Source organism: Schistocerca gregaria, chromosome 1 (assembly GCF_023897955.1).
Source record: "Schistocerca gregaria isolate iqSchGreg1 chromosome 1, iqSchGreg1.2, whole genome shotgun sequence".
Taxonomy (NCBI): domain Eukaryota; kingdom Metazoa; phylum Arthropoda; class Insecta; order Orthoptera; family Acrididae; genus Schistocerca; species Schistocerca gregaria.
In genome coordinates, this window is record NC_064920.1 from 933,295,613 (window position 1) to 933,323,064 (window position 27,452).

Sequence of the window (27,452 nt, forward strand, 5' to 3'; positions counted from 1 at the left end):
GCAGAAGCGACTCTCATCGCTGAAGACGACACGTCTCCATTCGTCCCTCCATTCACGCCTGTCGCGACACCACTGGAGGCGGGCTGCACGATGTTGGGGCGTGAGCGGAAGACGGCCTAACGGTGTGCGGGACCGTAGCCCAGCTTCATGGAGACGGTTGCGAATGGTCCTCGCCGATACCCCAGGAACAACAGTGTCCCTAATTTGCTGGGAAGTGGCGGTGCGGTCCCCTACAGGACTTCGTAGGATCCTACGGTCTTGGCGTGCATCCGTGCGTCGCTGCGGTCCGGTCCGAGGTCGACGGGCACGTGCACCTTCCGCCGACCACTGGCGACAACATTGATGTACTGTGGAGACCTCACGCCCCACGTGTTGAGCAATTCGGCGGTACGTCCACCCGGCCTCCCGCATGCCCACTATACGCCCTCGCTCAAAGTCCGTCAACTGCACATACGGTTCACGTCAACGCTGTCGCGGCATGCTACCAGTGTTAAAGAATGCGATGGAGCTCGTATGCCCCGGCAAACTGGCTGACACTGACGACGGCGGTGCACAAATGCTGCGTACCTAGCGCCATTCGACGGCCAATACCGCGGTTCCTGGTGTGTCCGTTGTGCCGTGCGTGTGATCATTGCTTGTACAGCCCTCTCGCAGTGTCCGGAGCAAGTATGGTGGGTCTGACACACCGGTGTCAATGTGTTCTTTTTTCCATTTCCAGGAGTGTAGTTTGATAAAGGCTAAATCTTCAGTTTGAGTTTGGATACCCCGTTGTATGTTATTAAGCACCTGTATCTTGCAATTGTCTATTTTTTACACACTTTTATTCAATAGGTCCCTGGAACATCTGTGGCCTGAAACAGAAACATTGGCTTCTTCTCCGTCTTTGCTTCCTCCACACACACACGCCTAATACTTCGCCGAATTTAAAGTAATTGCCACAGCTGAATATAAAGTACGTTGGTGCCAGTTATATGCTGTAACAACTCCGCCGAAAAAACCTACAGATTTAGCTCATGTATTTCATAGTTTTAAAGTGTAGTTGCATTAACTAGTTTCACGATTACCTCTTGAGACCATACCAGTTTGCTAAAAGTCCACCTAATTCCTCATACAAAAGCTAATGGATCGTTCTTCCCAGCCAGATACCAACTGTTCGTAAGGAATAGATCAAATTTTCATCAGTATTTGAATAAACTGGAAACCAACTGTGAGCATAAAATAACCTACGTTCGAAAGTAGGACTAAATTGTCTTATTCCTGGAAAAGGCTGGGTGATACAGAAAGATTTCAGTTGGATTACATCATGGTCAGACACAAATTCTAAAATCAGATACTGTATTCTATGGCATACGCAGATGTAAACTCGGATCACAATGTAAAAGTGATGAAGAGTAGGCTGAAGTTTAAGAGACCTGGCAGGAAGAACCAATATGCAAAGAAGTGGGAGACGGATGTACTAACGAATGACGAGATACGATTGAAATTCTATAAGGCTATAGATGCATCAGTAGGCAGTACAGGTGAAGAGGAATGGGCATCTCTAAAAAGGATTCGAATCCTGCCTCGGATGTGTGTGATGCCCTTAGGTTAGTTAGGTTTAAGTAGTTCTAAATTCTAGGGGGCTGATGATCTCAGAAGTTAAGTCCCATAGTTCTCAGAGCCATTTGAACCATTTCTACTACCTGGGCAGGAAAATAATCAGCGAGGTACGGAGCAAGGAGGACATCAAAAGCAAACTAGCTATGGCGAAAAGGGCATCACAAAATTGTTAAGGCTTTCGTTGCCACTTGTTGACAAACTGCCGATTGGCTTCTGTCTCGGGTTCTTCGGCCGACGTTCATCTAATGATTTTAGTGACGTTTCGCCAGCGCGAGTGGCTGGCATTGTCAAAGCTTCACCCTCCACTCACCACCGGCAATGGAGGGTGAAGCTTTGAAAATGCCAAGAAGGATGGTGCAATTTACAAACTGCATATTGCAGACATGACGAGCACGGATGCAGTTACAGGTGCAGATCGGCACCACGTCCTCCCAGCCGTTGTCATCTGTCTTGACCGGAGTCGCTATTACCAACTAAATTTGCTGCTCCATTCGCCATGCAGGATATGAGTGGATCCCGCTTGCCAACTGCACTTTGCAGACTAAGATGGTGGTCAAGCCTGACATCGGTTAACTTCGTTGATTGGGAATGAACCAGTGTTTCCACAGCAGCAAGTCTGTTGGCAGGAGACATTGTATAGAACTAAATATAGTAAGAAATGAGCAGCTCATTGAAAAAAGTCGTTGGTCTGTATAAGATGATAAATCTAACGTCCGCCGAAGTGGTAATCTCCTACTATTCCTGCGTTGTGGTCCACATAGGATGATAATGCATGACAGTCACAACTTCCCTGACTGTAACTTCTCTTCAGAACCAACTATTACACCCAGATTCTGCCCCAAACTACAGTACTAAACTACATTCCAAAGATTCTGGTACCCCTACCTAATAACCCGTAGCGCCCCAGCGAGCACGCAGAAGTGCTACAATACGACATGGCATAGTCTCTACTAATGTCCGAAGTGGTGTTGGACGAAACTGACACAATGAATCTTTCAAGGCTCTCCATAAATCTGATAGTACGAGGGGATAGAGATCTCTTCTGAACAACACATTGCAAACCATCTCAGATATGCTCAATAATGTTCATGTTGTGGGAGTTTGGTGGACAGCATGTTTGAACTCAGACGATTGTTCCTGGAGCCACTCTGTAGCAATTCTGGACTTGTGGAATATCGCATTGTCTTGCTGCAATTGCCTAAGTTCGTCAGAATTGCCTCGCGGGATTAGCAGAGCAGTCTTCGGCGCTGCAGTCATGGACTGTGCGGCTGGTCCCGGCGGAGGTTCGCGTCCTCCCTCGGGCATGGGTGTGTGTGTTTGTCCTTAGGATAATGTAGGTTAAGTAGTGTGTAAGCTTAGGGACTGATGAACTTAGCAGTAGTCCCATAAGATTTCACACACATATGAATATTTGATTTCGTCGGACTTCACAATGTACATGAATGGATGCAGGTGATCACACAGGATGCTCCCATACGCGTTACATATCAGAGTCGTATCTAGACATATCGGGGGTCCTATATGACTCCAACTACACACGCCTCACACCTTTATAGCGTCTCCAGCAATTTGAACAGCTGCTGACATGCAGGACCCATGGATTAATGATGTTGTCTCCATACCCGTAGACGTCCACCTGCTCGATACAATTTGAAACGTGTTTCGTCCTACCAGACAACATGTTTCCTATCATCAACACTCCATTGTCGGTGTTGATGGGCCCAGGTAAGGCGTAAAGCTTAGTGTCGTGCAGTCATAAAGAATACACGAGTGGACCTTCGGCTCCGAATGCCTATATCGATTATGTTTCGTCGAAAGGTTCGCACGTTGACACTTGTTGGTGGCACAGCACTTAAGTCTGCTATAATTTGTGGAAGTGTTGCTCTTCTGTCACGTTGAACCGTTGTTGGTTCTGTTCTTGCAGGATCTTTTTCAGGCCGCAGTGAAGTGGGAGATTTGATGTTTCACCGGAGTCCTGATATTGACGGTACACTCCGGAAATGGTCGTCCTGGAAAATCCCCACTTTATCGCTGCATCGGAGGTGCTGTGTCCCATCACTCATGTGCTAACTGTAAGACCACCATCAAACTCACTTAAATCTTGATAAACTGCCATTGTAGCAAAAGTAACCGATCTAACAACTGCGCCAGACACCTATACCAGTTTCTTTGATGCTTCACTGTAGATAAGGAAATAAAGTTAGCGTAGGACCTTCCAAAGCAGGCGCTCTCCTCCCACCATCATTGTTGATAAATACAATAAATAAATAAATAAAATTGTTGCAAATACAGCAAATTTGGCAGAAACGACATTTCAATACTTTGAACAAAATACTGAACGTGTCCAATTCAGATACAAACACATACACACACATACACACACACTCTCACACACACACACACACACACACACACACACACACACACACACACACATTCTCACACACATACCCAAATCAAAATGTGCTGTGACTGAAACACAACTCACTTCAGCATTATTTGAAAGCAAAAGTTAGTGAGTGGTTTAATTATTTATTTATTGTTCCGTGGGACCAAATTAAGGAGAAGTCTCCATGGTCATGGAACGAGTCAATGCATGAAATTATAACACGATATTAGAAACAGATAAAATGAAATATAAAAAAACATATTCAGGTGACAAGTCGTAAGTTTAAATAAAGAAAATCAACAATGTAACACTGGAATTAGCTTAATTTTTTAGCTCTTCCAGGAGCTCCTCGACAGAACAGAAGGAGTGAGCCATGATGAAACTCTTCAGTTTAGACTTAAAAGAGTTTGGGCTACTGCTAAGATTTTTGAGTTCTTGTGGTAGCTTATTGAAAATGGATGCAGCAGAATACTCCACTCCTTTCTGCACAAGAGTCAAGGAAGTGCATTCCACATGCAGATTGGATTTCTGCCTCGTATTAACTGAGTGAAAGATGCTAACTCTTGGGAATAGGCTAATATTGCTAACAACAAACGACATTAAAGAAAATATATACTGTGAGGGTAATGTCAGAATTCCCAGACTATTGAATAGGGGTCAACAAGAGGTTCTCGAACTTACACCACATATAGCTCGAACAGCACGTTTTTTAGCCAAAAATACCCTTTTTCAATCCGAAGAATTACCCCAATAAATAATACCATACGACATAAGCATATGAAAATATGCGAAGTAAACTACTTTTCATGTTGAAGTGTCACTTATTTCAGATACTGCTCTAATGGTCAATAAAGCAGCATTTAGTTTCTGAACAAGATCCTGGACATGGGCTTTTCTCAACAGCTTAATATCTATCCGAACGCCTAGGAACTTGAACCGTTCCGTCTCGCTTATAATACGCCCATTCTGTCCGATCCAAATATCGGTTCTTGTTGAATTGTGAGTTAGAAACTGTAAAAACTGAGTCTTACTGTGATTTAGCATCAAATTATTTTCCACAAGCCACGAACTTTTTTCATGAACTACATTATTTGATACTGTTTCAATATTACACGGAAGATCCTTCACTACCAAACTGGTGTCATCAGCAAACAGAAATATTTTTGAATCACCTGTAATACTAGAAGGCATATCATTTACACTCCTGGAAATTGAAATAAGAACACCGTGAATTCATTGACCCAGGAAGGGGAAACTTTATTGACACATTCCTGGGGTCAGATACATCACATGATCACACTGACAGAACCACAGGCACATAGACACAGGCAACAGATCATGCACAATGTCGGCACTAGTACAGTGTATATCCACCTTTCGCAGCAATGCAGGCTGCTATTCTCCCATGGAGACGATCGTAGAGATGCTGGATGTAGTCCTGTGGAAAGGCTTGCCATGCCATTTCCACCTGGCGCCTCAATTGGACCAGCGTTCGTGCTGGACGTCCAGACCGCGTGAGACGACGCTTCATCCAGTCCCAAACATGCTCAATGGGGGACATATCCGGAGATATTGCTGGCCAGGGTAGTTGACTTACACCTTCTAGAACACGTTGGCTGGCACGGAATACATGCGGACGTGTATTGTCCTGTTGGAACAGCAACTTCCCTTGCCGGTCTAGGAATGGTAGAACGATGGGTTCGATGACGGTTTGGATGTACCGTGCACTATTCAGTGTCCCCTCGACGATCACCAGAGGTGTATGGCCAGTGTAGGAGATGGCTCCCCACACCATGATGCCGGGTGTTGGCCCTGTGTGCCTCGGTCGTATGCAGTCCTGATTGTGGCGCTCACCTGCACGGTGCCAAACACGCATACGACCATCATTGGCACCAAGGCAGAAGCGACTCTCATCGCTGAAGACCACACGTCTCCATTCGTCCCTCCATTCACGCCTGTCGCGACACCACTGGAGGCGGGCTGCACGATGTTGGGGCGTGAGCGGAAGACGGCCTAATGGTGTGCGGGACCGTAGCCCAGCTTCATGGAGACGGTTGCGAATGGTCCTCGCCGATATCCCAGGTGCAATAGTGTCCCTAATTTGCTGGGAAGTGGTGGTGCGGTCCCCTACGGCACTGCGTAGGATCCTACGGTCTTGGCGTGCATCCGTGCGTCGCTGCGATCCGGTCCCAGGTCGACGGGCACGTGCACCTTCCGCCGACCACTGGCGACAACATCGATGTACTGTGGAGACCTCACGCCCCACGTGTTGAGCAATTCGGCGGTACGTCCGACCGGCCTCCCGCATGCCCACTATACGCCCTCGCTCAAAGTCTGTCAACTACACACACGGTTCACGTCCAAGATGTCGCGGCATGCTACCAGTGTTAAAGACTGCGATGGAGCTCCGTATGCCACGGCAAACTGGCTGACACTGACGGCGGCGGTGCACAAATGCTGCGCAGCTAGCGCCATTCGATGGCCAACACCGCGGTTCCTGGTGTGTCCGCTGTGCCGTGCGTGTGATCATTGCTTGTACAGCCCTCTCGCAGTGTCCGGAGCAAGTATGGTGGGTCTGACACACCGGTGTCAATGTGTTCTTTTTTCCATTTCCAGGAGTGTATATAAACGAGAAACAGCATTGGCCCCAGCACCGACCCTTGGGGAACGCCCCACTTAACAGTGCCCCATTGGGACTGAACATCACTACCACTCTCAATATTGCGGAGAATTACCTTCTACTTTCTGTTCTTAAAGTAAGAGGCGAACCAACTGTAAGCTACTCCCCTTATTCCATAATCGTCCAACTTCTGCAGTAATATTATGTGGTCAACACAGTCAAAAGCCTTCGTTAAATCAAAGGAAACACCTAGCGTTCGCAACCTTTTATTTAATCCGTCCAAAACCTCACAGAGAAAAGAGAATATAGCATTTTCAGTTGTTAAACCATTTCTAAAACCAAACTGAACATTTGACAGCAAATTATGCGAATTTAAGTGCTCCAGTAACCTTGTATATGCAACCTTCTCGATAACTTTAGCAAACACCGATGGCATAGAAATAGGTCTATAATTGTCAATATTAGCCCTGTCTTATCTCTGGCTTCACTACCGAGTACTTTAATAGGTTAGGAAATCGACCACTCCTAAAGGAAAAGTTACAGATACGGCTAAGTACTGGGCTAACATACATAGAACAATACTTCCGCATTCTGCTAGATACCCCGTCATATCCATGAGAGTCTTTGGTCTTTAGTGATTTAAATATTAACTCAATCACCCTCTTGTCAGTATCATGGAGGAGCATTTCAGGTAACAGTCTCGGAACACTTCTTTCTGAGAGCGCTATATGATTCCCAGTTGGGAATCTTAGTCTGGGGATCTATAAATAACAACAGTTAGAAGTTTAGCTCCTTTAAATTTAACCACACCTGCACAACATTCAAGCGCCTTTTAAGTGCAGTACTTTGAAACATCAATTGACTCAAATGGGATGCCGTTTTTCACATACATGGCTACTCCCCCACACCGCAAAGAGCTCCTAGAAAAGCTGCCAGCCAACCTGTATCCTGCTAAATGAAGCCTCTGAATTATCTCCTTATTTAAGAAGTGTTCAGATATACCAATAATTTCAGAGTTAACATCTATAAGCAATTCACTAACTTTATCTCTAATACCATGTATATTTTGATAAAATATACTAATTCCCTGATTACTCGGATACCTAAGCTTTGTCAAAAGTGATTCCTTTGATAGAGAGACTTCTCTTAAGCAGGAATACCTATCAGCTGACTTCAATCTAAAAAAGGTGCAGCTCTAACTCCCACTACTGCAGAGATTTTGCGATGAGTGATTCCACCACCCCCACCTATGCTGTCACCTATAAGCTTTGCTAACCTCCCCTTCCCATACCTGTTGAGGTGCAGGCTATGTCTAGTGAAACCTGTCCTGCTGATAGACTCCACCGTCACCACTGCAATGTGACCCCTGCTTTCTGTCATCAGCGCACCCCTAAGTCTCATGTTATTACGCCTGACGGCTGTATTAAGATGAGGCCGATCGTGACGCTGAAAGAGTTCCACGATATGCAGATTCGTGTTGCCAGTCTGAGTGGCTATCTTTTCCTGGTCACGATCTATATCATACTCCCCATCCCTATCAGTACTATTACCAGCCCCACCCACTGTCACTACCTGATCCTCTTTAGTAAAATCCCTACACGACCCCATATGTTAACAGTCACCTGAGCCAATCCTGCATTAGGCTTCACAATGCTGGTGACCTGGTACTCACTCCCCAGCACTTCCTGCAACTGCTGGCCTACACCTCTGCATGAGAACTACCTAACAGCAGAACCTTCTTCTTCCTCTTCGACTTTGCAACCGTTGTAGATACCGTAACTACTGAGGTCTGCTGCATACTTCCTACATCTACAGCTACTAGAGATTCCTCTCCACTAGACTCTGACAGTTGGTCATACATATTGAAAACATCAATAGTAAAACTATCTGAAAATCTTCTTCTCCTAGCAGATATCCTGCCAACAGCCAGCACCCATTCCCCAAACCTCTTCTCCCTCCTCATCCTTTCTAGCTCCTCCTGTGCGCTTTTCAACTGCACCTGAAGGGCACAGATCTTACGCTCCTGCTCCTCTATCAACTTTCTCTTGCTACATAAACTGCAGTTCCAGGAGAGGATCCCACCAGAATGCCCAAAGGCTTCCTCACTGCATTCCCAGCAGTGAAAATACTTCGAACAAGTCTCACACTGCAATCCACTACTCACGAACCTACGGCAAAGCCCACACTTCTCACTCATGGTAAAATTTTACTTTTTCTATGTTCCGCAACTACAATAAGAAGATGCTAAAAAACTGACTACAATAATCACAAACTTACTCTACAAGGGAAGTAACTACTGTTATTAACAGTATTAATAAACAACAAATGTGAATATAACAAAAGACTAATACAGAAAGAGAATCAAACGTCTAATTAGACAGTAAGGAAGCTGAAAACAGTTCCCAAAAGTTTCTTCTGAAATTATTTCACCAGAAAACACAAAAAACACCGGTTGAAGACTACTAAAGTTACTAAATAAACCACTATACACAAGCAATTAATTAGTACTTAGCTTTCGATCCGCCGCTACAGCTGCAACTGGTCAGCACGGAATGTAAACACAGGTAAGAGGTTACGTTGCTCGATACGAAACACTCACAAATATCAGGCCACAACAGAAGAAAGTCAGAGGTGAATGAAGAAACCACTAATAAATTAATTGAATATTATCACAAAATCCGTGAAAATATGCATCTGAAACCTGAAAATATATAAAAAAACTTACAGAGCGATCTCACACGCAGTCACTCGCTTATGACGTCACACACCATTTCGATACCTTGAACGTGACGGTGTCCAAATTACATCGCGTAGCCTGTATAAGTCTAAATAGTTATAAGGCCAAAGTTAATCGAAACATTTCTGTGCGCTTTAAAATAAAACATGTCTGCTGTAATCCTAATTCTTACGCAGATACGAAGGTACAGAAACGAAGATGGTAGTTATTTTGCTGTAAATCATCACTTCGTGTACTTTTAGCGTGAACCGCCTAGTTTAGATCTTAGGAAGCAAAACAGATATGATAAACGATGGACAAGAGTACGTTTCAACCGAAGAAGGGGGAGGAAGTGAAGAAAACTCATCACATCATAATTCTTTTGTTTCTTACATTCTCCTTCCATTTATTCCAGAACTTATCAGGCCATCCGTTTTTCGTCATTGTTTTGTTACGTAAGTCTGACCATCAATAGTTTTGCCATCTCGAAAGTTCTACTTAAAACTTTTTACACAGTTCCTGCGACGGTGAACGTGAACGAGATACCCGTAGACGCCAATATGAAAGACGCACGCGAGGAGACCAGTGAGGAGGGAGGCAGCGTGGAGGTGGTGATCGGCGTGCTGACGGCGGTCATGCTGCTGCTGCTCGTCGTCTTCGTGGTGATCCTGGCGCTCAGCAGGAGGCACAAGATGCAGGCCGGCTCCTCCCCCACGCTGCTCAGGAACCCCTTCAGCGGAGTCACCCTCAACATGAAGGTCAGTTCGGAACGCGTTACTTTTTTTCGGTCGGATGATTCTAATAGGATTATAGGGAGGGAAACTAATCAGACATAATAAAAAATACAAAAATTAATTGTTAACAAAATAATTTTTGATTACATACAGAATAAAAGCATGACGTTTTTATGATAGAAGTGATTTCCCAATTTATTACTTCTTTCCTAAACGTCACTTCAGTTTCAGAACTTTAGCGATAATAAGTTTTGGACGTTTCTGTATGATTAATCGCTCGCATATTATTTATCTGGTGCTGTAACCTTCTCAAAACCCTGTTCATAAAATTGCAGTTATTTCTCCATTATGACTGAGTTTCTGCTCGTAGCTGTTATGAAGGAAGCTGTTGACAGCAGACATACACTCCTGGAAATGGAAAAAAGAACACATTGACACCGGTGTGTCAGACCCACCATACTTGCTCCGGACACTGCGAGAGGGCTGTACAAGCAATGATCACACGCACGGCACAGCGGACACACCAGGAACCGCGGTGTTGGCCGTCGAATGGCGCTAGCTGCGCAGCATTTGTGCACCGCCGCCGTCAGTGTCAGCAGGTTTGCCGTGGCATACGGAGCTCCATCGCAGTCTTTAACACTGGTAGCATGCCGCGACAGCGTGGACGTGAACCGTATGTGCAGTTGACGGACTTTGAGCGAGGGCGTATAGTGGGCATGCGGGAGGCCGGGTGGACGTACCGCCGAATTGCTCAACACGTGGGGCGTGAGGTCTCCACAGTACATCGATGTTGTCACCAGTGGTCGGCGGAAGGTGCACGTGCCCGTCGACCTCGGACCGGACCGCAGCGACGCACGGATGCACGCCAAGACCGTAGGATCCTACGCAGTGCCATAGGGGACCGCACCGCCACTTCCCAGCAAATTAGGGACACTGTTGCTCCTGGGATTTCGGCGAGGACCATTCGCAACCGTCTCCATGAAACTGGGGTACGGTCCCGCACACCGTTAGGCCGTCTTCCGCTCACGTCCCAACATCGTGCAGCCCGCCTCAAGTGGTGTCGCGACAGGCGTGAATGGAGGGACGAATGGAGACGTGTGGTCTTCAGCGATGAGAGTCGCTTCTGCCTTGGTGCCAATGATGGTCGTATGCGTGTTTGGCACCGTGCAGGTGAGCGCCACAATCAGGACTGCATACGACCGAGGCACACAGGGCCAACACCCGGCATCATGGTGTGGGGAGCGATCTCCTACACTGGCCGTACACCTCTGGTGATCGTCGAGGGGACACTGAACAGTGCATGGTACATCCAAACCATCATCGAACCCATCGTTCTACCATTCCTAGACCGGCAAGGGAACTTGCTGTTCCAACAGGACAATGCACGTCCGCATGTATCCCGTGCCACCCAACGTGCTCTAGAAGGTGTAAGTCAACTACCCTGGCCAGCAAGATCTCCGGATCTGTCCCCCATTGAGCATGTTTGGGACTGGATGAAGCGTCGTCTCACGCGGTCTGCACGTCCTGCACGAACGCTGGTCCAACTGAGGCGCCAGGTGGAAATGGCATGGCAAGCCGTTCCACAGGACTACATCCAGCATCTCTACGATCGTCTCCATGGGAGAATAGCAGCCTGCATTGCTGCGAAAGGTGGATATACACTGTACTAGTGCCGACATTGTGCATGCTCTGTTGTCTGTGTCTATGTGCCTGTGGTTCTGTCAGTGTGACCATGTGATGTATCTGACACCAGGAATGTGTCAATAAAGTTTCCCCTTCCTGGGACAATGAATTCACAGTGTTCTTATTTCAATTTCCAGGAGTGTATTTGGACTACAACAAAAATCAGTTCCGTTGGCTGTATGTCTATATTACTTTTTGGGTTAAGTTATTACTAAATATCACAATAAATTCTGAAAGAAGCAATAAAAGTTTCCTCTGAAATCGTTAATTATGCAATCAGTGACAGACATTGTTTGTAAGATGCACACTTAGTCACGAGCACCTCAAAAATGGTATACGTGTGGTAATGACAGAAAAATTCCAGAAGCTCATTCAGTCGTAACAAACATTTCCATTAACTGATAGTGATCTTCTGATATATTCTTGTAGCTCGAAGCCTTCATTGTCAAGATCAACACTAAAGGTTATACAAATCCTAAGGCATACGAGATACAACTATCACGATTTGCTGAATTTACGGGTGACGTCAGTGTTTCTGAAATAAAGCACACTGTTGTGGTTAACTCTAAGGAATTGCGGCTGTTAAGAACTGGAACGAGTATATATACAGAGTTAGGGTGATTTTAGCCTTTCCCGGTGTATAATGTTTTTGAAATGTTCTTGGGTTCGTCCCAGAGGCTCTGTGTATAGTATGCACCATTTCGACATCCCAACTCCATTAGAAAATACAGATGTAGCTTTTGTAGTCGTTCGACTGCATATGATTTTAAAGCATCAGAATCTTATTTGATGCATCTTACTCAATCGAATTATACAGGCTCCCTCAGAGGTGTTGCTCAATATTCGGCGATGTGACAGGAAAGAACATTCGAAACAAAAAAGTCAAATAAACACGGTCTCTAAAACGCTTACCATTAGAAGATTTGTGTTCAGAATAGCGAAGATCAACAAGTGCTCAATGCTCTTAACGTATTCATCTTAGAGCACATGGTTACTGGACGTTTTCTCCTTGTTTTCGTCCATACTAACACTTCCCAAAATATGCAACACAAAGAGCATCCTGTAGAAGAGATTTGTTTCACAGTATGGAAGGCTAGAATTGCACATAGCTCTAAATGTATGCGTTTTTTGTTTCCAATGATCATTCCTCTCATATCCCTGAATATTGACCATCGCTTGTGAAACACCCTGCATATATTGGAAGTGGAAAAGAGCATAATTATTCGGTCATATCTGTGATGCACCTGAACCAAAACTAGAATTTCACTTTCGTACCAATAGCTGTAATAACAGCATCAGAACATAGTAACATCGAGGAACCATTAAAGGTAAGCCTGAAGTTTTACTTCAACTTTTCGTTTCGCACCTGCTTGACATTGAGACTCACTTAGGGACAGTACTGGTCTACTGATGAGAATTCACGCAAAATTTCGTACAGTGGTATACGCGCTGACGGAAAAAAGTCTCAACACACACCAAAAAATAATTAGAGTAATGAAATTTCGGGACAGCGTTTGTCTAGGTAACATATTTCCGTGACTATCATTGTGAGGTCACAGGTTAATGTAAGCGTGAAATAAGCCCCTGAAAATGTAAAATGCTAGTATTTTAATAACCGGTGTAACCGCTGAATGTAGAATGCAAGAATGCAGACGTGCATGCCTTGTATAGTACACGTGCCGGATGTGAGTTTGTGCCATGGGGTCCATGAATGTTGCACCTGGTTGGTCAGTAAAGCGACGGTTAATGCTATTTGTTGATGATTCCGAGATTATTGGCCGATGATGTTCCATATGCATTCTACTGGAGATAGCTCTGGTGATCGAGCAACCGAGGTAACATGTCGATCCTTTTTAGAGCATGTTAGGTTACAACACTGGTCTCTGGGCGAGGGTTATTCCGTTGGCAAACAGGCCCTGGAATGCTGCTCGTGAATGTCACCACAATAGGCTGACTGGCTAGATTTACGTACAAATTTGCAGTCAGCGTGCTTGTGATACCCATGAGAGTGCTGCTGCTGTCATAGGAAATAATACCCCTCACCATAGCTCCAAGTTTACGTCATTGTGTCTAGCACGTAGACAGGTTGGTTGCAAATCCTCAACTGGCCTCCTTGTAACCAACACAAGACCATCACTGGCACCGGGACAGAACCAGCTTTCTTCAGAAAATACAACAGGTATCCATTGCGCCCTCCAATGAGCGCTTGCTAGGCATCACTGAAGTCGCAAATAGCAATGGTTTGGGGCCAGTGATATGCACGCCACAGAGTGTGTGGCTTGGAGCTGTCCATAAAGTAAACGACTGATTCGTTGTGTCATTACGGTGTCTCATTGTGGTGCCAACTGCTGCTCAAATTGCTCATGCAAATGCAGTACTATGCACCAAAGTCATACGCCCATCACGATGGTCTTCCCTTTCAGTAGTGTCATGTGGCCGTCTGGGGCCCGGACTACTTACGAATGTACATTCTTTTGAACATCTGTGCCAGTAATAGTGTCCATAGGTTACATTACTGCCTAGCCTTTCTGCAGTACCACAGAAGGAACGCCCAGCTTCTCGTAGTCCTAGTACATCACCTCGTTCAAGCTCAGAGCAATGCTGTCGCCCTTAATGCATTCTTGGTTGACATCAGCTCACCAATCTCAAAGATAGCTAACGCTCACGACAGTCACACGGTGTATTTAAAGCAAACCTTATTTACATCCTCATAGTGGCGCTAATAGTGCCACCTTCATGTAACTGGAGAGAAATCTGAGCGGACATAACCATTCAGATGTAGAAACACACATGTGATCTTTCATTTATGTTACATTCCTTGGTGTTGTAATATTTCCGTCATTGTAGTCAAACTGTTATCAAAGATCTACTAACTGAAGGCGAGATCTTTAGACCTGTGACATGAATTCTTTTTGCTTTGCTCGAATGATGAATAATACCGAAAGTGCATGGAATATAATATAACAGACAACGCCTAAGGCGTCGATTAGCAATCTTCATAAAATGAGTATTCAAAACTGAGAGAAATCTTGTCGCATATCAATAAAATACCATGTATGACGCACGAATGTTGCTCCTAATTGAGGTGTACGGCACGAGTGCTAGCATGTCTCTTGCAGACCAGACAGACTTGGAAAGTGAGGCGATAATTAGAATGAGTCATATCGGAGATTGCTATAGAATTCGAGTCTAGCGTTGCTAATCAATATCTCCGCGACAACGTTTCCAACACCATAAACCGCCGCACAGGGAGGGTAAAAGTGTTTGATTTAACGCACATTACGTCAGCCCAGTAGCGCTGTACGTGGCGACCGTCGCTCTACTGTGAGTAGTTTGGAGAGGGAGAGAAGAACCCATTTCTTTCACTCCAACACGGAGACAAATTCATGACATAGACGTCAGTATCTGACGACATGCTCTTGTCTCCTTTCTGATATCTACATAGAGAGATAAACGATTGGCCTGTCGGCGTTTGACCATAAGAGAGAGTCGGCGAATAGCACGCTTTCCTATTTGTTTTATCGAGCTAATTTGCGCGTGAGAGTGTGTCATATAGCCCATGAAGTTATGTATTATATGTGTGTACAAGACTCTTTTCAGGTAGAAGGTGGCTCAATTGTGGTTTGGACTCTGTTCACGTTGAATTATTTCCCAGCTACTGAGACAGTTGCATGTTATGTGGGCACTTCTGAATATCGGAACTTCTTTATAGCATTAAGGTGCCCTGATGGAAAAGCCATGTTTCACAGGACACTGTGACGATTCACCTTTCTTTGATTGAACGCAGTTCGCGTTTTGAGCATTTAAGTGAATTCGCGATAATTACGTGCGCCTCTTCCCTCACATTCTCTCCCCAGTCCAACCAGTTACAACCCAGTCTACTACATATGCGATGCTTAAGTTATCAGTGCAGTCTCAATTAATTCAGCACCAAAGAATCTAAACCAGTTGTGTAGCATTGACAGATGCGTGGATGGATCTCTCACCAGAGCGATGCCACTACCTCGTAGAATTAATGCCTGTTATTGTAGTTTTGGAGGCTCGCAATGGAAAAACTAACTATTAACATGTAATGACTTTTGGGCACTTAGCGTATTAACGTCATGCATGAAGTTGGGAAGTGGTCCTAAATTAGCGCACTGACACAATTTAGTTAGCTTTAGACTCATTAGTGTCATGTAGATACTCAAACTCTACAGTTGTTGACAAACTGCCTATTGGTTTCTGTCTCGGGTTCTTCGGCCGACTTTCATCTAATGAGTAAAATCATTAGATGAACGTCGACCGAAGAACCCCAGACAGAAGCCAATAGGCCGTTTGTAAACAAATGGCCACGGAAGCCTTAACAATTTTCTACAGTTGTTGTCACTGCACGAGATACGAATTACATGAATTACAAAGATGGTCACATAAGTGTGTATGGTTTCTATAAGGTCTCATTTCTTATAATGTAGAAGCTGATGTGATTATGTAGGAGCTACAGCTGAACGAGTGTGTACTTTCCGTTGTTAGGACCTTCTGCTTAGCGTGGTGCCTGGCCCTGCGGGAGGCGCCATCGTTCCAAGGGAGTGTGCGCCCTGCTCGCCGTCCACCACGATCGGCGGGGATGTCAGCCTCTCAGGCGTCGCCTGTGCCCGCTACGATACACTCCCGTCGCACACAGGTAAGACCCATTTCACTTCTCCACCAGCCTTTAAACGGCATCGTGTGCATTCCTTTCAGGGATCAGATCAAAGCTACTAATGCTGTCGAAAGCACTGCTTTTTTTCATGACTCAACACTCATCACTTGCCTACTAAAACAAATGAAATGAACGGCCATTGCCTTTTGATTCAAGCTCACTGCACGTGTATTTTTGTCTTATTTTAATCTTACTTGAAGGAACATAGAAATGTTAATTTTCAGTTAAGACTTCACTAGTTTTAAAATTACCGAAAAGTCCTACATCTCGTCTTCAGAATAAACTGAAAACATCGGAACATAATTGTGAGAATTTTTGTCAAGTTGGGACCCATAAGTAAGAAATTAACACTTGATTGTTAAAAGGTACCAAAGTTATCGTATTATTGAACAATTTGTTCCACAAGTCTTTCCCTGGTTACAAACAAGCATCAGTCAGAAAATCTGACACATAGGCACATATTCTTACCTTGAAATGCAGTTAATATATCCAAGTTTTAGCGCACACAGATACAGTTAATAAATTTCGACGTGTGCTCCTTTCGTTACCCGAAGGATATCCAAGCCATGTTCGAAACCAAAAACGTATTGGTCATCATCTCGTGACGGATACATTGCATGACGTCGGTAATTTTTCAACGTAATGGTGTCATATCGTTCTCTGGTTTTGGTAATCCTGGTCCTTGATATCACCCGAAAGGAAGAAATCTAGCGATCGAAGAGGCCAGTTGATGGATCCAACACGCCTGATCCATCTACCTTCAAATTTTGTAGGCAAATATGCACTAATATAAAACCCCAATGAGGTGGCACAACATCTTGTTGGAAAATTATGCACGGAATGTTCTCAACTTGTGGCACAACAAATAATTTCAACATATCAAGATAGATATTGGCTGTGATTGTTGTTTCACTGAAGAAAAAAGTCCTTTGATTTTATTGTGCGTAAGACCGCATCACACTTTCAGCAAAATAAAGTGCTGTCAGGTCTCAAACTCCGTGTGGCGATTCTCGGACCCACAGATGAGACATTTCAGGTAGTCGTTATCTTCTTCACTCTCCACCAGCATGGCAACAACGAAGTCATAACGGTCACTTTAATCTGTTAGTTGGACAGAGTGCACAATCTTAACTTTGTACACACGGAAAATAGATTGTTTATGTAGGATACGGTGCAATGATGTCTTCGGAACCTGCAACTCAGTGAGGCGCTGCCAACGGACTTCCTGGGGCTTCTCACAAAGACGTCTCTCACTGTTTGAATGATCCGTGCACTACATCCAGGCCTGCTTGTTCTAGGGAGATCACAGACGTTCCCTGCTTCCTTCCATTTTTCATATCACATCTTGACGCATTTAACGTCTGATGGCTGTCTATGGTAAGCCGTCTTGAATTTTCTCTTGACTGTTTTTGGTGACTATCTCTCGTGATGTTGGAGGACACATTGGGCTTTCTCCTCCTTTGAGTACATGTTGCTTGAAGATGGCGTCCGATTCCGCTGTTGCTACGTTAGTGCTCCCAGTAACAAACAAAGTAACAGAAGGTATGTATGCACACAAAGTATCAAACGCAATTCAAGAACAAAGTATTTATCTATGTGTCACGTATTAGTAGGTAGTGTCGGAAGTTCCATGCGGCGTTTCGCTGATGATGCTGTAGTATACAGAGAACTTGCAGCATTAGAAAATTGCAGTTAATTTACAGGAAGATATGCAGCGGATAGGCACTTGGTGCAGGGTGTGGCAACTGACCCTTAACATAGACAAATTTAATTTATTGCGAATACATAGAAAGAAGGATCATTTATTGTATGATTATACGATAGCGGAACAAACGTTGGTAGCAGTTACTTCTGTAAAATATCTGGGAGTATGTGTACAGGTTGATTTGAAGTGGAATGATCATATAAAATTAATTGTTGGTAAGGCGGGTTTTAGGTTGAGATTCATTGGGAGATTCCTTAGAAAATGTAGTCCATCAACAAAGCAGATGGCTAAAAAAACACTCGTTCGACCTATACTTGAGTATTGCTCATCAGTGTGGGATCCGTACCAGGTCGGGTTGACAGAGGAGATAAAGAAGATCAAAAAAAAAAAAAAAGCGGCGCGTTTCGTCACAGGGTTATTTGCTAAGCTTGATAGCGTTACGGAGATGTTTATCAAACTCAAGTGGCAGACTCTGCAAGAGAGGCGCTCTGCATCGTGGTGTAGAGTGCTGTCCAGGTTTCGAGAGGGTGCGTTTCTGAATGATGTATCGATTATATTGCTTACCCCTGCTTATGACGCCCGAGGAGATCACGAATGTAAAATTAGAGATATTCGAGCGGGCACGGAGGCTTTCCGGCAGTCGTTCTTCCGGCGAACCATACGCGAGTGGAACAGGAAGAGAGGTAATGACAGTGGCACGTAAAGTACCCTCTACCACACACCGTTTGGTGGCTTGCGGTGTATAAATGTAGATGTAGATGCTTTATGAATGCTTCTAAACTGGAAAAGACTCTGGGACACGAAGGAATTTTTGTCATTGAAAAACACTGCAACGGTCATGGAGCAGTGTGCCCACAGTCCATTACCAGTTAACTATTTCCTCAAAGAATTTCTACTTGTTTGGTCGAAAATAAAGCGGATTCGTTAGTTTTTTTTGCGTCTTTCTAAAAACTGCCAAGAAGTGAGTTATGTCAACAATCGCCTGTTCAACTAATCATTGAAACTCATGTAAATATTTGACTATTAGTAAACAGCAGTATTTTTCATGTATCCCGTTCAGACTTTTTCTTTTTGGTTCGGTAAGAACACTGGCTTTTGGGGAAAGTGCTTCTTATGAATGAACTGAAGAGTGATATAATACGTTACTATTAAATTCTTTGTAATAAACTTTGTGACAGAAACTTGAAGTTTAGTGCTGATTAGGTGGAAGTCGTTTCTGCGATTTCTGTTTACAACTATACCACAGTTAGTTATCAGATCATTTAATTAGAGAAGCTAGACTTGATGCATAGAAAAAATTAAAGCAGACCAACAGTTCAACGGATTATAATCTGGGGACATGTACAATGCCGTAAGATTTTGGCAGGTTCTCTTGGCTCAGGTCGTTATGTGTTGTCCTAGACCAGGCAGTGGATTGTGATACTTTCGGACACATACGTGCTTTGGCGTTGGAACGCGATCCCACTGAAGCTAGCATGCTGAAAATGTCGACAATGATAAAGCTGTATAATAACAGAAATTATACACACTGTTAGCAATTTTATAGCTACATAGCCTTTTGCAACGGACTCTTCGAATGAAAATTTATGGAATAACGTGCCACGTAAAAGTACCAAGCTTTCCATTAGTATCTTCATAATGGGGTGAATGTTGTGAAACAGTTATTTTTCCTTTGCTATTTTAATTCCACACGAAGGGGTGGGTGTAAACGAATGAAACAGCTCTCGAACCAAATGATATTTTGAAATAGATAAAGAAACAAACGATAATAAACATTTTTTTAATCGCATTGTTGGACAATATTTTTTTTAAGTGTACATATGAATTTATATTACAGCTAAAATCAAATCACTGATGGTAACGTTAATTATATGGTGTAATGGGGATACAGATGGTACATGATAATGATAGAAATGGTGTGATGAATATGATTATGGAGCCATGCGGGATCGCAGATAGCTACTAAAACTCGGTGAGTTGGTGGAAGGGAGATGGAGGAACGCTGAAGGATGTGAGGTGGAACGCTGTGGCTACTTAGGAAAGAGGGGTATATCTCTGGAGGGATCATCGTTGTTTGTCGGAGTCGGATTAAATTACGTCAGTACAGAATGGATAAGTCACGGAAGGTTGAATATACTTACAGCGGCGCAGCAGGGACCTTGGTTTGCCCTTAGTGTGTGTAGTAGTGGGTACTGTGACTGAAGATGCTGCAGGAAGAGTAGAATGTGTGGGAAGTGAGGATGCGAGGTGGGGAAGGTAACGGATGCGGAAGGCCAGGCGGAGTCTTTCCCGGATTTCATGGGAACCGTAGAATTTAGGACAGGGGGAGAGCCAATCAACTTTGACTTAAGAGAAGATGGGGCGGGTGATTCATATGAGATTCCAACATTTATTCCCAGATGAGGCATTTGATTGACTAGCCCTCTACGTCTATAGATTACGTTTACGCTAACTATCCAATGTTGCTTGTCTTGCCATCACTTACATTTATAGGCAAAGCGTGAGAAGCTTACCTCCGTGCTTATTCTTTATCAAGTGCAGGCTTCCATACATTGCTAAGTTCGCAGCCGGTACTTCAGTCTAATCTTCACTGCTCCCTTAATCACAGAGTCCCAACAGTCCGATGTGTAGAACATAAATACCAAATGTTCGAACACAATCTTGTGTTCAACATGCTGTGCCCGGCCACCACTGAATTATTCTTTCAAATTTCCTGTATTTAACGTGAGTTGTTTAACGCAGCAAATACTCGTTGCCCTTTTACACTTCCTTACGTAACTATTGCACACTCTCAAGGAAAATTATAATTCTTTGGTACTTTGAGGCTGAAATTATCTTCACCAAATCGCCACATTTCTTTAATTTTCCTCTGTGTCTGGAGGACTCGTGTGATTCCTTGGCTGTTTAGGGTTATCACAGAATGAAAGCCGTGCTATGTGTTTGTCCTCCTGGTTTGTTTAGCCTGCGTCGCGTCTTTGCTTCTTCGATGCGTTGATCTGATACCACGGAGTGTATCGGTTCATTCTTAACACCTTCGCGGTATGATTACTCTCGGAGCCGAGGTGGTCCATTCCCGGCAGTCGTTGCTCCGTGAGCATATTCAATACAACTCTCTTCTGAGATGGACGATGATGGCTATGCCCCTTTACATACATGTCGATATGCGTTGATTCAGTAATATATTGTCCTTCACTGTTCACAACACTCTGCCAACGCTGGCGTACGTGTGGAAATCACATCGTCTTTAGGCGAAGATCTCTTTGAGCCGTGTCCAGAACGCATTTTCACACGGGAAATAACTTCCTTGAAGGATATTCGGCTGTTTGCGGAAAAGGTGAAACTCTGAGTACACATGATCAGATGCTACGGAGGTTGCGAAATCACTTTCCACTTCCCAACCCAGTTCCTGTATTGAGTTTTACTCAGTCTTTCAGAATTCGGGCGGCCGTCATCTTGAGTAGCATCAGTTATATCAGTCTTCGTGATCGTTGCTCTTGCAAACGTCTCAGTTGTTGACAGTAAATGTAAGCGGTGATGGTTTCACCTCGGGTAAGCAATTCGTAGTACACAATAACGTTGCTGTTCCACCGGCATTATTTTTAGTGGAAGCGCACGATCTTTGCACAGGGTGTTTCTGGTTTGTTTCGGCTTAACCAGTCCTTTCCTTTCATTATGTTTGCATAACGACATCATTTCTCATCAGCAATAACGACAGAGGATAGAAATGGTCGATGCTGTTCACGAGCCAATTGACGTCGAGCAGGCAGAGATGCAAACATGACTTTGGCTTAGAGCAGACGGTCCCAATACAAGCAGTTTCTGAACCTTCCCCATTGTACGCATTTGTCCAAGATGTTAGAATGATCACAGTTCATCGCATCTTTCAGTTATTGACTATACTGATGTGGATCATTGTGGACTAATGCGTTAAAGCAATCATCAGCAATTCCCGAATGTCTTCCTGAACTTAGAGAGAGATACTAATGTCAAAACGATACTCCTTAAAACGAGGAAACCAATTTCTTGCCTTGCTCAGTGCAGTGCCGTCATCCACATAAAGTGTTTCTCACTGGAGTCACCTCTCCATTCAACTCAAACAGAAGAAAATATGGGAAATATTCCGAATTCTCCACCTGGAATTGCAAATCACCAAAGCTTCTCTGTCTCGAAGAAACAAAATAATAGTGTGTAAACACAAATAGCAACACTGATCTGCAAGTAAAAAATCAGACCGATAAATAAACTCATAGGAAGCGGAAAATGTACAAAACAAAAACCCTACTTTCTTATGCACAAACTTACGATTATGAATCAGTTAAGAATGGCACACTATATATGGAGGCATTGTACACGCAGTAAAACCCTCTGGACTTTAGGTAAACGTAAGTGGTTACGTTGCACTCATAGAGCACTATGCTCAGCTCAGTTCGTCAACGAAATCAATTGATCTAGTTTGTTGACGGTTCCTGACGCAGCAGTGGCTGAACCACAACATGCTCTTGCCCCCCGCGCAGACGCAGTGGAGGTGCAGTCGCTGGTGGTGCGCCTGGACGAGGAGTCGGGCGGCGGCGCGGCGCGGCACTTCCACACTCTGCAGCTGGCGGCGGCGCCCTGCGGCGGCCCGGCCTCCGACGTCGCCTCGCCGCGCCACGCCAAGGGCCGGCGCTGCCACACGGCGCCCAAGGAGCGCCGGCCGGTCAGTGTCCGCACTCAACACACTTTGGTCCATTTACAGTCCTTCCCGCCTCTCGCCTTGAATATGGGTGTGCATCGAGTTCAGTAGATTTCAAACTCATAGATGATGAAGAGGTTGAAGAATTGTGTAGTAGATAAAAGAAATTATTCAGATAGCTAAGGGGAACGAAAATTTAATTACGATATAGGACTGGAATTCGATTATAGGAAGAGAAAGAAAAGAAAAAGTAGTGGTGGGAAAAATTATAGAGGAAGTCGTCTGGTAAAATTTTGAATACAGTGTAGTTTAACCACACTTGGATTGAGAATCATGTAGGAAGGTCATATTCGTGGAAGAGACATGGAAACACCGGAGGGTTTCAGATTAATTTTATAATGGTAATATAGAGGTTTCGGAACCAGAGTTCAAATCGTAATAAATTTGCAGGGGAGATGTGAACTCTGATCAAAGTTTATTGATTATGAATTCTAAATTAAAACTGAAGAAAAAGCAAAAAGGTAGGAATTCAAACGGATGGGAGCTGGATAAACTGAAAGAACGAGAAGGAGCTATTGAGAAGAACAGGGTAAAGGAAGGATGGATAGCCTTAAAAGATGGAATAGTGAAGGCAGCAGAGGATCAAATAGGTAAAAGGATAACGTCTAGTAGAAATCCCTGGATAACACAGGAGACACCAATTTCAGCTGATGAAAGGAGAAAACATAAAAATGAAGCAAATAAAGCAGGCGAAAGCGAATACAAACGTCTAAAAATGAGATTAAGGGGAAGTGCAAATTGGCTATGCAGCAACGGCTAGAGGTCACATGTAAGAGATTAGAAGAATATTTCGCTGGGGGAAAGATAGATAGCGCATACAGGAAAATAAATTCCAATTTTGGAGAAAGGAGAAGCGGATGTGTACATAGCAAGATCTCAGATGTTAAACTAGTTGAAAGGTGGAAATAGTGTATAGATGTTCTGTATAAGGGAGATGAACGCAATAATACAAGCATAGATGTAGAATAATACGAGATGGGAGAATTCTACGTTAAGGATTCGACAGAGCTCTGAAATATCTAAATCCAAACAAGGCCCCTGGAGTAGACGACTTTCCGACAGATATACTGAGAGCATTCGGAAATCCAGTAATAAGAAAACTCTTCCATCTGGTGGGCAGAATGTATGAGACAGGCGGAATACCCAAAGACTTTAAAAATAATGTAATAGTTCCCCAAGAAAAACAGTTTCTGACACTTATGAAAATTACTATCAGTTTAATAAGTCATGGTTGCAAAATGCCAATATGAATTTCTTACATCAGAATGGAAAAAGGGGCAGAAGTCGACTTCAGTGAAAATCAGTTTGGATTTCGAAGTAATCTAGGAAAACGTGGGTTAATACTGACCCTACGCCTTATCATAGAAGATATGGTTCAGATGGCTCTGAGCACTATGGGACTTTACATCTGAGTTCATCAGTCCCCTAAACTGAGAACTACTTAAACCTAATTAACATAAGGACAACACACACATCAATGCCCGAGACAGGATTCGAACCTGCAACCGTAGCAGCAGTGCGGTTCCGGACTGAAGCGTCTAGAACCGCTCGGCCACAGCGGCCGATTTAGAAGATATGTTAAGGAAAGGCAAACCTATCTTTATATCTTTTGTAAACTTAGAGATAGCTTCGAATTGGTGACAGGAATGCTATCTTTGGAATTCTAAACGTAGTAAGATTAAAAGGCAGGGGTAAAAATTGTTTGCAGCTGGTACAAAAACCAAAGGGTAGTTACAAAAGTCATGAGGCAAGGAAAGGGAAGCAGTGGTTAAGAAGGATTATAGCCTTTCCCCGATGTTATTCAATCTGTATACTGAGAAAACAGGAAAGAAAGCCAAAGAAAAATTTGCAGTACGAATTAAACTTCAGAAAGAAGAAATAAAAACCTTGAGGTTTGCTGATGATATTGTAGTTCTGTGAGGACTGCAAAAGACGTGGAAGAGCAGTTGAAGAAATGAGCAGTGTCTTGAAAGGAGGGTACAAGATTAACATCAACAAAACTGAGACAAGAATAACGGAGTGTAACAGAATAAAAGCAGGTGATGCTCAGAATACTAGTTTATAAACTATACACTTAAAGCAATAAATAACTGGTGCTAGCCAGACTGGAGCGGCAATGGCAAGAATGGCGTTCCTGTTAAACAGAAATTTGTTAGTATCCAATATGGGCTTAAATGGCACGATGTCTCTTGTAAATGTATTTTTTTTAGTGTAGTCGTGTATGGAAGTGAAACATGGACGATAAACAGCTTAAAAAAAGAAGAGAATAGAACCTTTATAAATGTGATGCTACAAATGAATGCTGAAGTAACATGTGTGCATCAGGTAACTGTTAAGGAGGTATTCAAAAATGGTTCAAATGGCTCTGAGCACTATGGGACTTAACATCTTAGGTCATCAGTCCCCTAGAACTTAGAACTACTTAAACCTAACTAACCTAAGGACATCACACAACACCCAACCATCACGAGGCAGAGAAAATCCCTGACCCCGCCGGGAATCGAACCCGGGAACCCGGGCGTGGGAAGCGAGAACGCTACCGCACGACCTCGAGATGCGGGCAAGAGGAGGTATTGAACAGAACTGGAGAGACAAGAAATTTGAGGCAAAATTTGCTAAGAGAAGGAATATGTTGATAGAACACGTTCTGAGATATGAAGGGAGGATTAATTTAGTATTGGAGAGAAGTGTGGTGGGTAAAAATTGTAGAAAGAGAACAGTGATGAATACAGTAAGCAGACTCAGAAAGATATAGGTTGCATTAGTTACTCGAAGACGATGAGTCTTGCACAGGATAGAATAGCGCCGAGAACTGCATCAAACCAATCCTTGGACTGAAGACCACGACGACGACGACAACAACAATAACAAGAACAATAACGACAACAGACGACAAAACGTAGCAAAAACATGTTTGAAAATAATGAAGTCTTACAAATTACCTAATAACCTGATTTATTTGCGCAGAGGTCATTCATACAAGTTTAATCGATGAGATGTTGTGGAGTGATTCAGCAATGTTAACGATCATTTGAAGCGAAGTAGCTTACCACATAACATTAACAGAATCATAAGGTTTTGCACAAAATCATGAGTCTTTTTCAGGTCAACAGCTGAAATATTTCAACTCGATAGTAAAAACTGTTTGTACAGTCATCGTTGGTATATTTTTAATCCACATGACGGCTTTCCATATTTTAAAACTCCTTCTCATATAATAAGTTTGTTGATGACATTATGCGCAGCAAGTATATAAATATTCGTTTTATAAACGGAAACGACATTTTCTCAATGCAAGCTAATATTTCTTTCATTTGCGTTCCAGACGAATTTCACCTTCACGTTAAAGGTAGATTTAGGTTACAAACCACTGAGGATATCTTTAATACTAGTAGAAAGGGCAGAACACATCTGGAACGCAAATAAAACAAAACAGCCGGTAGCAAGAAAATGGAGTTTGAAATTACACTCCTGGAAATGGAAAAAAGAACACATTGACACCGGTGTGTCAGACCCACCATACTTGCTCCGGACACTGCGAGAGGGCTATACAAGCAATGATCACACGCACAGCACAGCGGACACACCAGGAACCGCGGTGTTGGCCGTCGAATGGCGCTAGCTGCGCAGCTTTTGTGCACCGCCGTATTCAGTGTCAGCCAGTTTGCTGTGGCATACGGAGCTCCATCGTAGTCTTTAACACTGGAAGCATACCGCGACAACGTGGACGTGAACCGTATGTGCAGTTGACGGACTTTGAGCGAGGGCGTATAGTGGGCATGCGGGAGGCCGGGTGGACGTACCGACGAATTGCTCAACACGTGGGGCGTGAGGTCTCCACAGTACATCGATGTTGTCGCCAGTGGTCGGCGGAAGGTGCACGTGCCCGACGACCTGGGACCGGACCGCAGCGATGCACGTATGCACGCCAAGACCGTAGGATCCTACGCAGTGCCGTAGGGGACTGCACCGCCACTTCCGAGCACATTATGGACACTGTTGCTCCTGGGGTATCGGCGAGGACCATTCGCAACCTTCTCCATGAAGCTGGGCTTCGGTCCCGCACACCGTTACGCCGTCTTCCGCTCGCGCCCCAGCATCGTGCAGCCCGCCTCCAGTGGTGTCGCGACAGGCGTGAATAGAGGGACGAATGGAGACGTGTGGTCTTCAGCGATGAGAGTCGCTTCTGCCTTGGTGCCAATGATGGTCGTATGCGTATTTAGCGCCGTGCAGGTGAGCGCCACAATCAGGACTGCATACGACCGAGGCACACAGGGTCAACACCCGGCATCATGGTGTGGGGAGCGATCTCCTACACTGGCCGTACACCTCTGGTGATCGTCGAGGGGACACTGAATAGTGCACGGTACATCCAAACCGTCATCGAACCCATCGTTCTACCATTCCTAGACCGGCAAGGGAACTTGCTGTTCCAACAGGACAATACACGTCCGCATTTATCCCGTGCCACCCAACGTGCTCTAGAAGGTGTAAGTCAACTACCCTGGCCAGCAAGATCTCCGGATCTGTCCCCCATTGAGCATGTTTGGGACTGGATGAAGCGTCGTCTCACGCGGTCTGCACGTCCAGCAC

At 44.2% G+C, this 27,452-nt stretch overlaps 1 protein-coding gene across 1 annotated transcript in view; it reads left to right on the forward strand.

The window, feature by feature from the left end:
* The window catches only part of LOC126309833 (discoidin domain-containing receptor tyrosine kinase B-like), a 271,956-nt gene that overhangs the window by 206,233 nt on the left and 38,271 nt on the right, over window positions 1-27,452 (forward strand). The window contains exons 10-12 of the mRNA XM_049992104.1: window positions 9,841-10,082; window positions 16,254-16,404; window positions 22,642-22,823. Of these exons, the coding sequence (XP_049848061.1) occupies window positions 9,841-10,082; window positions 16,254-16,404; window positions 22,642-22,823 (575 nt within the window). The remainder of the gene's footprint in view (window positions 1-9,840; window positions 10,083-16,253; window positions 16,405-22,641; window positions 22,824-27,452) is intronic.